Consider the following 14735-nt stretch of genomic DNA (forward strand, 5'->3'; position numbering starts at 1 on the left):
AAATATATTTTTGCATGATTTTAACATTTAATTGAATTTAATTCAATATTATATGTGTGTGTTCAAAATCATGATCTACCTGAGTGTTTCAAATCCGATTTGTCTCGAAATTTAATGCACTGATCTATTTAAATAGACTAAAATAACCATCGGATCGGATCGGACGTTGGATCAAAGGATTTCAAAAATTTGAGTGAAGAATGGAATTTTATTTAAAATAATGACTGAGAAATTACGAAATTTGAAAAAATAGCTATCTCAGGATGATTTATTTTCTGGAATTTTAAATTTTTTTTGTGTTCATCATATCAAAACAAGGTTAAAAGACATTTTCCGAAGTCGTAATTTTCTCAAAAATCATGTTTTAAAAATAGAAAACTCTTTAAAAATATCTTTTTGACGAAGAAAAATAAAATATATACTAAATGGATTCCAAAATTAATAAAATTTCCTGAGAAAATAATATGATGCTGATACATTCTACCATGAATTTTTAAGGATTTTTGGATTTTATTTGGTATATTATTTTATGCTTTCTTTGAAAATAATCAGATTTTGTGAGATTTTTTACTGACATCAAATCACAATTAAATTCTCAAAATTTTTACAGTAGTCTTATATTCCATATTTCTTGTTTCTGTAAAATATTTAATTAATTTGGAATTTTGTTGCTAAGGGATGTAGTGTAAATTCATAATCCGGTCTAACAATTGAAAAATCCGAAACTAATAGTAAATAGTTGTGGACCCCGATCCGAGAGAGGGGCGGCCGCGAGGGACGTGCCCTACGCGCTCAGGTCTCTACGGATCATCCACGTGAATGGAGAGCTCTACCAAAGAACTCTCGAAAGAATAATGCCCCTCACAGCATGAGTGGCGATACAAAGGTGAGATACCTCTCGATTCGGGGACTAGCCCAGATTCGAGGCGTACCTTAAACAAAGAAGAGTCGCCATCCAAGGAAAAAGGCAAATGGGCCTTGGATCCCATACTATGCTCTGTTGCAACGGATAACCAGAGATTATAAAAGAGGGTTCGTGCCTGGTTACGAATTTAGAAGGTCTAAAGAGCACCTCATCCGCCCAAGTGTAAACACCTGGTCTCTTATGCCATTTATTTAATGACTTTGAAGAGTTTTGAGCAAAAGTCATATGAAATGAGAATCAATATCTTCGAGAAGACGTCTATCTAATCATGCATGTCTCGGGGATGAATTACAATCACACATAAAAGAAATGAAATAAGTGTCGCCTAAGCAAAACTAGGTTATAAGTGACATGCCTAATGGGTGTCTAAGTTCTGGTGAACAAACACATGCATGACACACCAAAAAAGTATAAGGTCTGCGCAATAAAGTAAGAAAACACTGCAAAACATAGAAAATGACTCGATACCATACAACCCTAAAACTCTAATCTATACCTAGGCTCGAGTCTTTAGATGATCTGATGTTCATCCAAAGAAGCCTACGTATCCCCGCCTCCACGAGAATCAAGGCAACGTAGTTCTTCGCACCTATTCTAAGCTATGATGCCTAAGACATCTAGACCTCTATCCTAGACTCGATCTAAAAGACCGGACTAGTTCTTAAAGCTTCTTGTGTGATTATTTAAATTCCAATGGATTGTAGATTTTAGGACACCCTATATGCCCTAACTAAATGCAGGTTAGCCCTAAGCTAATGCAGGTGGTTCCTATAATCTATGTGTAGCTAGGCTGTATATCCTAAGAAAAACAGTAGGATCTATCGCATCTTAGACCTAGTCATCAATTGGCGATGTGGATCGCCAACTGACCGGACGGAGGCGTAAAACTCCTAGCTAGGACTCACTCCTAACTCTAACACAAACAAATAAAACACACAACAAACAAACAACGAACGAGGGAGCAACTCCCGACTCAAAAACTCTCTAACTAGGACAACCTCCTAACTCTAGAGGAAGATCCTTTCGAAAAAACAATATTTTGAAAGATTTTTGTAATTTTGAAAGATTTAAAATGCTTATTTTTAAAGGTTTGGCTGGACTTGGGATGTGGATCCCAAGCTGCACTACGTACCCTGTTGAAAGGGATCAAGCCAACGTAGTTCGGAACAGATTTCCTAACTACTCCTAATGACTCAAGATTTTTGAGATTTTTGGTTTTTAGATGTTTTTGTTGTTTTTAAGTATTTTTGACTCAAAGGGGACAAATCCTATCATCATAAGGGGAAGACAGACTCCTAATATCCCGCAAAGGTTGGACAACATCCTATGCTTTGCGGAGGGAAATGAACAGAATAACAACTCTGCAAGGGTTGGACAGCATCCTATACCTTACAAGAGCGGATAGAAAAACACAAGATTTGATGAGAGGTTGGATAAAATCCTAACCCCTATGATGATAGGACTGACTCCTGAAAGAAAAACAGACTCTCTAGCTAAGGACAGACTCCTAGGCTAAGGACTGACTCTGAAAATAGGATTCTAAGAAGGAGGTGCTAATGAGACAAAGCCTGTCTCCTAAAAGAAAAAGAGATAAAGAAGGGTGCTAGTGAGACTATCAAGCTAAGATAAAACTCACAAGTAACAAGGAAAAAGAGACCTTGCGCATATTTAGCAAAGGTAAAACATCCAGCCGGGCCGGACAGCTACCTAGCCCTAGGGTGCAACAAATGTGCAACCCAATACCCATAAGGGTAAGGGGTATGTTGCCAAGCTGAGTAGGATGTTCTCCCAAAACCAAATGATGCACAAAGAGGAGGTTTAGCAAGAAAATGAGACTAGGTAAGTCTCTTAGACACAGAGGTAGGATAGAGAAAAATACTAACAAGGAAAAAGAGACCTTGTGCATATTTGGCAAAGGTAAAACACCCAGCCGGGCCGGACAGCTACCTAGCCCTAGGGTGCAACAAATGTGCAACCCAATACCCATAAGGGTAAGGGGTATGTTGCCAAGCCGGGTAGGGTGTTCTCCCAAAACCAAACGACGCACAAAAAGGAGGGTTTAAGACCTATGAGACTAGAGGTAGTCTTCTAGAGGTTAACTCAGGTTGATTCATTAATGAGACAATGCCTGTCTCCAAAGATTTGGATCTAAAAGACTAGGCAAGTCTTTTGAGAAAATAGAATGCTATTCGGACTGTGCAAGTCCCCTAGAGATGGGCTTGGGTTAGCGCCTTCATCGCCCTTTCAACGAGAGGGAATTCTAATATCAAAGAATTTTAACAAAATCTATAAGACTGTGTTAGTCTATCAAAAAGAGAAGAAAAGGCTACCAGATAATCGCAAATTTTATTCTAAGAATAAATCAAGTGCTAAGCAAAGAAGAATATACAATCTAATAGCAATCATAAAATGATAAATAACATTAATTAGTCCAGACCAGCCGCTGGATAGCCTAATAAAGTAAAAACAATATCAAAACACTTCAAAACCAACCACAAACCCCAATACGGGGACTCCAATGAAATCAGATGATGCCAAAGTAATCATCTGATATCATATACACATGATAATATTTCTAATCCCGCCTTGAGATCAGACAGTACCCATGTCGATAATATCGAATAGAGTAGTCATCTGATCTCCTTCTTCCTATTAACAATTTATTTAAATAAAAAGGAATGAGTATAATGAACTTTGATATAATCTCACCTGAACAATCCATTTATCTTCAGAATCCAACTCAAAATTAAATAAGAGGAAAGAAGAGGGAAGAGGGTATTATCATAATCTAATAAATCTCTCTAAAGGTGGGCTTAGGCTATCGCCTTCATCGCCATGGCGATGAATGTAAAGATCTAATGACTTGAGGCTATCTTTAAAAAAGACAAAAGGAAGAGAGATACTACACGGACCAAGCAGGTCTCCCTAAAAGATGGGCTTGGGCTAGCGCCTTCATCGCCCTTGCGATGAATGGAAGAAATTAGCTTCACACAAATTATGAGAACGATAATACTGATGGCATTTTGGGCACATTCACATATACTAGTAGTGAAAACCGAGACCCACTTTTAAAGTTGAAGCTAACCCATTCTCATTCTCACCATCCAACAATCATCATAATCATTTGATTGTAAACAAAATCTAATCAATGCGAAAAATAAAATAAAATAATGGATTCCAAACAACATGAATTAAGTAGTAGAAAGAGATACAAGCACAAACATCCACTCTCAGCAATGGTGAAGGGATCTGTCATTGAAGTGATAAGGGTAAGCTAGGAATGTCCCATAAGAATGTCGACTGTGTTAATGAGATAAGCATGCATATGAGCTGTCCACAAGAACTGATGAGTGCCAAATTATATAACAATGCTTTTCACAAGGGAGTAGTGTAAGTATCTACCTATAGTACCACTTTAGGACAGTTGCATCACCACAAATGAGGCTGCTATGGTCACTATTCTATTCCAAACAATAAAATGAGGGCTGCCAATATCATAGTGTAAGGGTTGCTCAAATCCATGTGAGAAGAGGGCTATTAATATTAAATGGGTGGGGTTTTCCAGTTATGTCAATGAAACTTTTCCAAAGGAACGAATGGGGAATCTCTATATCATCTAGATAGTTCATGACCCTGGATTTGAGACATGGTCTCCTCTTCTTAAATTTTCATAGGCACATTGGAACCTTGCCATGATAGGAAATTAAACACAGAGAGCTATAACACAGCCCAAAACCTCTTACACTTATTCAAAGAAATCATAGGCCAGCTAAACTAACGAAAAGTCTGAGAATAAAACCGACAAGGCCTGATAGAGCTGGACAAGGCAATGACTCTAACTTTATATGATGTTTTGACAATCACTTTGAAGCATCTCATCTATTAATCTCAAAGAAGTTATCAACACTGCAAGTCTACCGATAAATAAATAAATAAATAAACCAAATGGATCATATGAACAACAAATCATAACCAGACAACTATCTTTTCAAATTTGTCAAAGGTATAGGAATGAGATATTTAAGGATTCTATAAAACATCTTTTACAGGAATTTAATATACAAATCTCATTTGCAGAAAATTTGTTTTATAAATAAGCAACCTTACTCACAAATTACCAAGGCAGTAACCTCTTAACACTAAACATAGTTAAAACCTTTCTACTAAAAAGGAATGATCATATTCTAACACTATTTTTATGAGCAAACACAATTTTGAACAATCCAAACGACATCAACAAGATCAGCACCTTAACTTATTATTGCATTATTCAGCCAAAATATCATTCATAATACTGAGATTCAAAAGAGAGAAGATCAGTTCTAAACATAAACACTAATACTAAATACTCAATTATCCGAACACAAACACCAAAATCATGAAAAATCCAAAGCACATTCAAGGTAAATAATTATAATGATCACAAAAATATATATATACCTGGCTGGAAAACAGCTTCTGAATCTTACCTTCACTCCTTCCTTTTTTCGCTTCTTGAATAGTAAGTATATAAGGTTCGGATCTGATCTTTCATTTCAAATCTTTGCTTTCCACAGCTTCAATTTTAACAAGAAGAGTAGAATGATCTGATTGAATTTGTGACTGAGATTTTCAAAATTTGAACTGACTCCTTTCCTTTACAAATCATGCTCTCAAACTCATTCTCCTCTCCAGATCTCAAAATTCTTCTCGTCCTCTCAAATTTCTCTCTGTAGCTTTCGATCTTTCTCTTTCTCTCGGCATATCATTATTTTTAGATCTGAAAGTTTCTAGCTACTAACAAGCTGAATCTCTAATTTCTATGAAGAAATAACACATAGATCTTAGGTTATCCATAGATTTTGCTTTAGATCGAAAAATTTAGAAGCCTAAGCTAGGTTTATTCAAGACTCAAGGAAGAAAATCGAAAAAATGAAAATCGAAGAAGAAGAAGGGAGTAAAGGTTCCAGATCTGAAGAATTTAGAACAACAATAGAAAATATGCAACTTACAATAAGAGGAAGAAAAGGAGAAGCTCTCGGCCGAAACTCCAGCAGTCTCACCGGAGAAGGTGATCGGAGAAGATGAACAAAGTTAGGGTTTGTAAGTCTCTTTGAATGATAATGAGACCGAAGAAACTAATCGATGTTTGAGTGAAGGGAAGAAGAAAAGAGAAGAAGAAAAATAGTCGGAGTTTGTACAGATTCCGACCGGAATCCCGTCGGAGAAGATAACGGAAAAGGGATTAGGGTTCGGAAAATTTGGGGAAATCTTTCTCTGCGAAATATTTTTTTTCTTTAAGCTTTGATTTTTCGTTTTTATAGAAAATTTGGGGAAATGATATTGGCAACACTAATTGATGAAACGCGCAGACTTTTGATAGGCGCGCGAAATTGCGCGTCTTTTTCGGCCTAAACTGCATTTTCCAAAATAAATTCGCCCCCATCTCGGATAAATTCGCCCCCTTTTCTGATTTACACAACGGTCTTTTCTCGGCTTGTTCGCAGGGCAAACGCACTCGGAATTCAATGAAATTTTGCAGGGGCCTTAGCGGAACCCTAAGCTAGCTCGGGGTGAAATTTGGGACCATAGTTGATTGATTTGGTTGGGGTTTTGTTCAAACATGGGAGGCTCAAGGTACGGCCAAAATGGGGTGTCTACAATAGTATCTAAAATTCATGAAAATCTCACAGAATACTATGTTTACTCATATAGTACTACTGTAGAAATTTCAATGAATTTAGATTTCTATTTCTAGTAGTTTCTGTGTTATTTTAACAATCTGGTCTCATTATTGTTAAATCAAAAATAAATAGGAGCTTAATACAAAAATATGTAAAACTCTTTCATTAAGCTACATACATTCCCATCTTGTTTCTGTAGAAATTTTAATTCATTTCGAATTTGTTTGCAATAAGTTCACTTGTAAAATTACTCATATGGTCTAAAATTGATAAAATCCAATAAAAATTGAAATTAATTAAAACTCATTATGAAAATTTAAAAAGAACCTTAGGTTTATGTCACATACTCACTCTTCAATCCAATGAAACCGAAATCTTAGGATCCTTAGATTTCCTGGATAAAATAGTCAGTGCATCCATAATCGTATCTCAATTGCAATCGATCTTTGATAATTTGAATATTTAAGCTATAGCATGTTATTGGCTCCGAGGTTTACTATCCACGGAAATCCTGAGATATGCCAGGCAATAAGGTGCTATAACTTAAGTATTAAATTGCACAAGAAAAGAGCGCACGATTCCCTTCCGTGGATGCTACTCTAGGCCGAAATTTGTGAACCGTAGAACCTTTGGTATTCCTTAAATGTTCAGAAACCGAAAATCCTTGAAATCTGAAATTCATTAACTTCAAGAACTTAAATCGAGTGTCTTTCGGAACCATTGGATCACGGTTTCCGTCATAAGAACCGTTAGAGCCCAATTTAGGAACACTTACGTTAGGTCGAGTCCTAGGTTTTAGGGAGTCCTAGAGTTAGGAGTACAGCCTCATCAGGGACGTTTGCTATGGATAGCAACCGTGCCTTAGGTCTAGTTACACTAGTCACCCAAACTTTCCCTTAGGACAAGCCTAGTTACCTCGGATGTAGGTTAACCTGCATTAGTCTAAGGGACAATTTGCACTTAGACAGGATCATATAGCATCTTAGATGAAATCTTAGGATAATAAAATCCTCAACTTGAATTAAATAACTCCTCTTAAAACTGTTGAAACAGTCAATCCAGTCTAGGTCGGTGTCTTAGTTGAGTTAGGCATAAGTAGCTTAGCTTAGGTGCACCGAACTATGTCGACTCTGATCCCAGTGAGGCTTGGGTACGTAGGCAGCTTGGATGTCTGATGGCATACCAACCGCGAGTCGGGTCCACAACAAATTGTGGGGTTTTGTATATTAATTTTCTTGTAAAATTTAATCACTTAGGACTTTCCATGAAATTAGAATTTTAGGAAAACTTTCACTTAGATTGAATCCCGACAAATTAAGAAATCAAGATACACATTTAGGATTCATATTGAAATTAGATTTTAGGATACATGTCACTTAGTTTGCACATTAACAGAGAGTTGAATGAGCCATTTAAGTGATTAAATGGCTCTAGGTGGCGACTCTGTCAGTCTTTTTTGTGTGGAATTCAGATTGCTTTAGTGATCCCAAGTTCACATAAAAGATGAATTAAAATCAATAATTAAAATGCACACGCCAATCGCGTGGGTACGAGAGACCAAGAGAAGGCATGGCGGCTCGCGCCCCACCCCTCTCGCGGGATCGGGTCCCACAGTTAGGCTTATGAAAGAACATAGCTCTTATTTTCTAAACAGAATTGGCAAAGCTATGTGAAAACCCAAGGATTATGCAATCACCATCCTCAGAAAGTAACAAAAATCTTATAAACGACCAGATTTATAATTTTCTTCCACTATACTCATGAACAAGCAGATTAAATTTTTTTTAGAGAAAAATGATGATGAAATACGAAATTTTCAGAAATTATGTGATACTCATCCACAAAGAACACACAGCAAGCCTATAGACAAATAAATCTGAGATTTCTTTCAAGTTAAATCAAGCATACGATGAGATTCAGAGATCTAATCGAGATAAGTAATCATCGTACCTTGAGAGAGGAAAAACAAAAATCTCAAATGTCTTGCTGAAACTTTTGGGTCTTCGAATTGTGCTCTTATGAAGATCTACACCTCTTTCTTTCTTTTAAGCTAATTATGTAAAGCTTGAAAGAAAAAAGATCGAATTCTAGCAGAAATCTTACTCGATTCAGTCAAAATTTTGGCCGGAATCTCACAGTAGAAGGAGGATTTCGATCGGAGAATGAGAGCTCGAAGATTAGGGTTAGCAATTTGGGGATCTAGGGTTTAAAGTCTCGAGATGGAGATTAACGAGCACAGATTCTTTGAGAAGAAATATCAAAGAATCATAGTAGTATAGAGATCAAAGGAGGCGATGGCAATTTTAGGCCAGAGATTGACCGGAGATCTGATCGGAAAAAAATGAAAAGAGGGTTCGGGTTTCGATGGGAAGAGATAGGTTGAAGAAGATGATGTAGCTAGAGTTTTTTATGATGGAAAAAAACAAAAGATAATCCTGAACAGAAATTAGGGAAGAAAATGAAGAGGCAAAGTCAGCTGAAGCTCCGATCTAATGATATGAGAAGATGGGAACCAAGCTAGGGTTTCAGCAAAATCCTCTTTTTCTCTCATTCTCTGAAGATTTCTAACGAAAATGGAGACTCGCCCCTCTTTCTTCATTGCTCATGACTTTTTATACGCAAAAAAGTGATTGTTGATATTTATACTCCCGCATTTGATGGGCGCACCAAATATGAAGAGCGCACAAAATGGCTAAGACCCGGGCGGGCTAATTCACCCCCCTTGTTCACCTTTGATTGATGGTATACATATGAAAATGATATTATTGACCCCCCCCATCTCACCTGGACAGCCCCCTATATGTATATTTATGGCTATTTTCACTCAACAAGAGGACGGCTTGGGCAAAACAGATGTGGTAGCATTCTAGCTTTTCTTCACTGCACATGGATTGAAATTGACACACCCCTGTTGGATAAAACACCCCCTATTACACTGCACTACAATGCAAAACCCACCCGTTTACTAGGCGAACCGTGACGGATTCGGATGAAATTTTATGGGAACCTAAATATGACCCTAACCTACTATAGGAACAAATTTGGGACTCTAGAACACTAGTTTAATAGGATTTCTAATCGAATCGAGTTATTTGGGGTTCGATCAAAATGGGGTGTCTACACATAGGCATTGAATCCCTGCTTCAGGAGATAAAGATTGGCAAAACTTTATCCCCTGAAGAGCGTCCGGACTTAATCAAATTGTTAAAAGAATTCAAAGAAGTCTTCGCCTGGTCATATGAAGATATGCCAGGATTAAGTGAGGAAATTATTTAGCACCATATCCCTCTCTTCCTAGAAGCTAAGCTGAAGAAGCAGAAGCTCAGAAGGATGAAACCTGAATGGGTCCTCAAAATCAAAGATGAAGTGATTAATCAATTGAAAACAAGCTTTCTAGAGGTTGTCACATATCCCGAGTGGTTGACGAACATCGTTCCGGTGCCTAAGAGGGATGGAAGAGTAAATGTTGTGTTGATTTCAGAGATCTGAACAAGGCCAGTCCAAAGGATGATTTCCCTTTGCATCACATCGACATCTTAGTCGATAACAAAGAAGGTCATGCCTTACTCTCCTTCATGGATGATTTTTTTGCATACAATCAGATAAAGATGGCCCCAGAAGACAAGACCAAAACATCGTTCACTACACAGTGGGGAACCTACTACTACAGAGTGATGCCTTTCGGTCTCAAGAATGTTGTTGCAACTTATCAAAGGGCTGCAACTACCCTCTTACATGACTTGATCCACAAGGATGTAGAGGTATACGTTGATGACATGATTATTAAAGCCAAAACTCAAGTAGATAATGTTCAAGTTTTAAGGAGATTCTTCGAAAGAATCTCGAAATATATGCTCCTGCGTAATCTGAACAAGTGTGTTTTCGGAGTTACCTCTGGAAAATTACTAGGCTTTCTGGTCAGCCGCAGAGGAATCGAGGTAGACCCTGCTAAAGTCAAAGCAATCCAGGAGATGCAACCTCCAAAAATAGAAAAAGAAATCAGAGGATTCTTCGGAAAAGTGCAGTACTTAAGCCGTTTCATAACCCAGCTTACCAGTACATGCGAACCCATTTTTAAGCTTCTAAAGAAAAATTCTCCCAAACAGTGGAACCCTTAATGTCAAGAAGCCTTTGAGAAAATAAAAGATTGTTTGTCATCAACACCAGTGTTAACACCTGCAGTCGCCAGACGACCTTTCCTTTTGTATCTTTCAACCACGTACACATCTCTCAGATGCATGATGGCGTAAGAAGATCCAGAAATAAGAAGAGAAATGCCACTTTATTATCTCACCAAGAAGATGTTGGACTATGAACTGAATTACACTCAACTGGAGAAAACCTGTCTAGCATTAGTATGGGCCACTCAAAGACTCAGGCACTATTTGTTATCACAGAAAATCTTCCTCATATCTCGGATTGATCCAATGAAATATCTATTTGAAAAACCAGCCCTGATCGGCAGGACCGCTCGTTGGTTGCTGTTATTATTAGAATTTGACATCACATATGTCACCCAGAAGTCTGTCAAAGGTAGAATTATTACAGAATAGTTAGCTAATGCACCTACTGAAGATACAGAGCTTAGCCGTGAATTTCCAGATGAAGGGATCATGACGATCAGAGATGCACTCAGTAACACTACATACCAATTTCCATCAAATTAGAATTTGAGTGCACCAACAACATGGCTGAGTACAAAGCTTGCATAGCCCGTCTGGAAGCAGCCCTGTCATTAGAGGTAGAATACCTCGATGTGTACGGAGACTCTTTGTTGATCATTTGTCAAACAAAAGGGAAATGACTCACTAAAGAAGATAGGTGGATTCCGTATCACACTTATCTTACGAGCCTAATGAAAAGTTTCCACAATATCAACTTCACTTACATCTCTAGATTGAGAAATAGATTCGCTGATGCTTTGGCCACGCTTGCATCCATGGTCGACATTCTGGTAGGAGTAAAGGTCCGTCCCTTGGCAATAAAGTGATATGTCATCACAGCACATGTACACATGGTTTAGATAGTAGCCAGAAGTCAAGATGAGAAACCTTAGTATTTCGATATCAAAAATCTTATCTCCGGCAGGGGTCACCCCCAAAGGCCTCTTTAAAGGAGAAAAGAGCATTGCAGAAGCTGGTATCTAGGTATGTCATTTGTGGAGTAGATCTCTACCACAGATCATTTGACGGAGTCTAGCTCACCTGTGTCGATGAAGACATAGCTACAGAAATCTTAGAAGATGTTCACCAGGTGTCTGTGGTCCTCATATGAACGACAAAATGTTAGCTCGGAAGATCCTTCGTCTTGGTTACTTCTGGAATACTCTCGAAGCAGATTGCTTCACATTTGTTAAGAAGTGTCACTTATGTCAGATTCATGCTAATTTGATACACGTGCCGCTTTCAGAGCTTCACTCTCACACACCTCCATGGCCTTTCTCGGTTTGGGGTATTGACATTATTGGCAAAATTTCTCCAAAGTCCTCCAGCGGACACGAGTATATACTTGTCGCGATTGATTACTTCACCAAATGGATCGAAGCTTAGTCATACGCTTCGATATCATCGGCATCAAATGCTAAGTTCATCAGGGCCAACATTATCTGCAGATATGGTGTCCCACATTGTGTGAAGAATTTATAATCAAGCATCATAAGTCGTCTCCATACCGGCCTCATACTAATGGCACTGTTAAAGCAGCTAACAAGAATATCAAGACTATTCTTCAAAAGATGACCCGATCCTCGGGGATTGGTCAAATAAACTTCCGTTCGCACTATGGGCATAAAGAACGTCTATCCGCACATCCACGGAGCCACTCTGTACTCGCTTATGTATGGTATGGAAGCTGTCTTACCAATTGAATTAAAAATCCCATCACTCGGAATCCTGATGGAAAGCAATTTACTAGAATCTGAATGGGCCCGTATTCGTCATCAAGAGTTATGTATGATGGATGAGAAACTGAAAGCAGCGTACCATGTACAAGGCTATCAGCGCAGAGTAGAAAGAGCTTTCAACAAGAAGGTATTAGTCAGAGAAGTCAAAGAGGGGGATATGGTGCTTAGAGAATGCCGAGCTCCTGCCTTCAATCCTAGGGAAAAATTTAGACCTAAGTGGTCTGGCCCCTCCCTACATTGTTTATGAAATCATGTCCGGAAAAGCCGCTAGACTTCTTGACCAAAACGGAGATAGAATGTCAGAGCCTACCAACCTCGATAAAATCAAAAGTTATTACTCATAAATATCAAAGGCCTCCTTGTGCCGATCAGATCCTAAAATGACTCACCTACAAATTCAAATTCCTTTGAATCTACCTTCAAAATCTCGAACTACGCGGACCTGATCCCTACTTCTTTGGGGTACGGAGGCAGCCTGATAAACTCAGGTTCGGTCACCCTTTGGCGAAGCCAACAAAACCCTTCGTATTACCCCCTTTGATCCTTTTCCTATAGAAAAGACTCGAACTATGCGTACCCGATCCCACCCTTCTTTGGGGTAAGTAGGCAACCTGGCAAATTCAGGTTCGGTCACCTTCTCTGAAACCAACGAAACCCTTCTTTCAATTGGTTCCTCAACAGAAAGCCTCGAACTACCTGATCCGAAAGCCCTTTTGACATCTCTTCATCTGCAAAGAATTCTCGACGTGAAAACACAGAGACAAAGGGCTGATCTTTGAATAGGAAAAAGAATGGATCTGCAGGGTCCCAAATGAATTGGCTTATTCGAAAAAAGCCTTGTTCTTTGGAAGATCTATCTCGTGTCTTCTTTGGGGAATGTAGGCAACCTGTTGAATCCAGGTTCGGTCACATTCTGCAAAACAACCCAAGATCTTTAAAACTCTATTCTTAAGTCCCGCCTATATCCGAGTCGAGGTATGTGTAGGATAAAAGGAAAGAAAAGAAAAAGAAAGTCTGAAGACCCGCTAAGTCGAAAACCTGAAAGGGCGACTCAGGCAAAATTGAGGGTCATCGTGCCCATGGAAACGAAAAAATTGAAGATTCGTTTCTAGCAAAATTTAGGGCAAAACGGTCCTCTAAGTTGAAAACTTACAAAAAAACGACTTGGTTGTGGACCGCATCCCTTCAACAAAGAACAGACGAAGCATTATTTGGTTCAAAACAAAATGAGTTAACACTCTAAACAATCTGAAGGGTCTTTGGACTATTATTGAAAATCCAAAGGCAGGGAACACTGCTGGTTCACAAATTACATTCAAACTCATCTACTAAGGTTTGACTTACCCAAAATAAATCAAAAGCATTTGTTTCAGTAAAATCGAGTCTTCTTCCCTTTTTCCCTACATGAAAATTCAGAAAAGAAAAGGTTCATTTCCCAGCAAAGCTATTACCCAGTAAAGGTAATCATACATTGAAGGAAAACACAACGGATTTCTCTCATATTCCAAAGGATCAAGGTCCAACCCGGTACTTCGTGCACATAACAAGAATGTTTAGAAGAATGTAACTTCATAAATCAGGGACGCTCAGAATGTGCCCTCCTTTCATTGCAATGAAATTACCCTTGTTTCTTACCTTGCATAATAGATAACATGTGGTAATTTATTAATTCTCTGACCCAAAATTGCTCCTATTGCAAGGTCAGAAGCATCACACATAATTTCAAATGGTTCAGTCTAAATGAGTGCTTGAATGATAGGAGCCGTAGTTAACTCATTTTTCAAACACTCAAACGAGTCCAAACATTCTTTTGAGAACACAAATTTTTGATCTTTTGCCAATAGATTGGTTAGAGGCCTAACAATTTTAGAATTTTTTTTATAAATCTCCGGTTAAAGCCCGCATGGCTCAAGAATGATCTGATGTCCTTCACACATTTGGGCAGTGGAAGATGGACAATGAGATTCACCTTTACTTTATCAACTTTAATTCCCTCTTTTGAAATCACATGACCTAGAACAATGTGTAGACAACCCCATTTTGCTACGCTTTAAAAAGCGAAAGGTTTGTTTAGTTTCGAGTCGATATTCTGCAATAGATTAGGCATTTATGCATTCTAGGGTAGATTTCATCTCATTTTAGATGTTTTCGCATTCTTAAAGGTTTCTAGGGTGTTCCAATAGTATTTAGAAGATGAAAGTTCAAGTTTCCAAAAAGTGAAAAAACCTGCTATTTTAAGAATTTC

The 14735-nt window shown here is 38.2% G+C and overlaps 1 protein-coding gene across 1 annotated transcript in view; it reads left to right on the forward strand.

Annotated features, from left to right (window-relative positions):
• LOC143852446 (uncharacterized) overlaps positions 1-10706 on the forward strand; it is a 58189-nt gene extending 47483 nt beyond the window's left edge. The window contains exon 2 of the mRNA XM_077361828.1: positions 10070-10706. Within this exon, the coding sequence (XP_077217943.1) occupies positions 10070-10706 (637 nt within the window). The remainder of the gene's footprint in view (positions 1-10069) is intronic.
• The last annotated feature ends 4029 nt before the right edge of the window (positions 10707-14735 follow it).

Source organism: Tasmannia lanceolata, unplaced genomic scaffold (assembly GCF_043159265.1).
Source record: "Tasmannia lanceolata isolate RefF3 unplaced genomic scaffold, GAP_Taslan_0.1 ptg000019l, whole genome shotgun sequence".
NCBI lineage: Eukaryota > Viridiplantae > Streptophyta > Magnoliopsida > Canellales > Winteraceae > Tasmannia > Tasmannia lanceolata.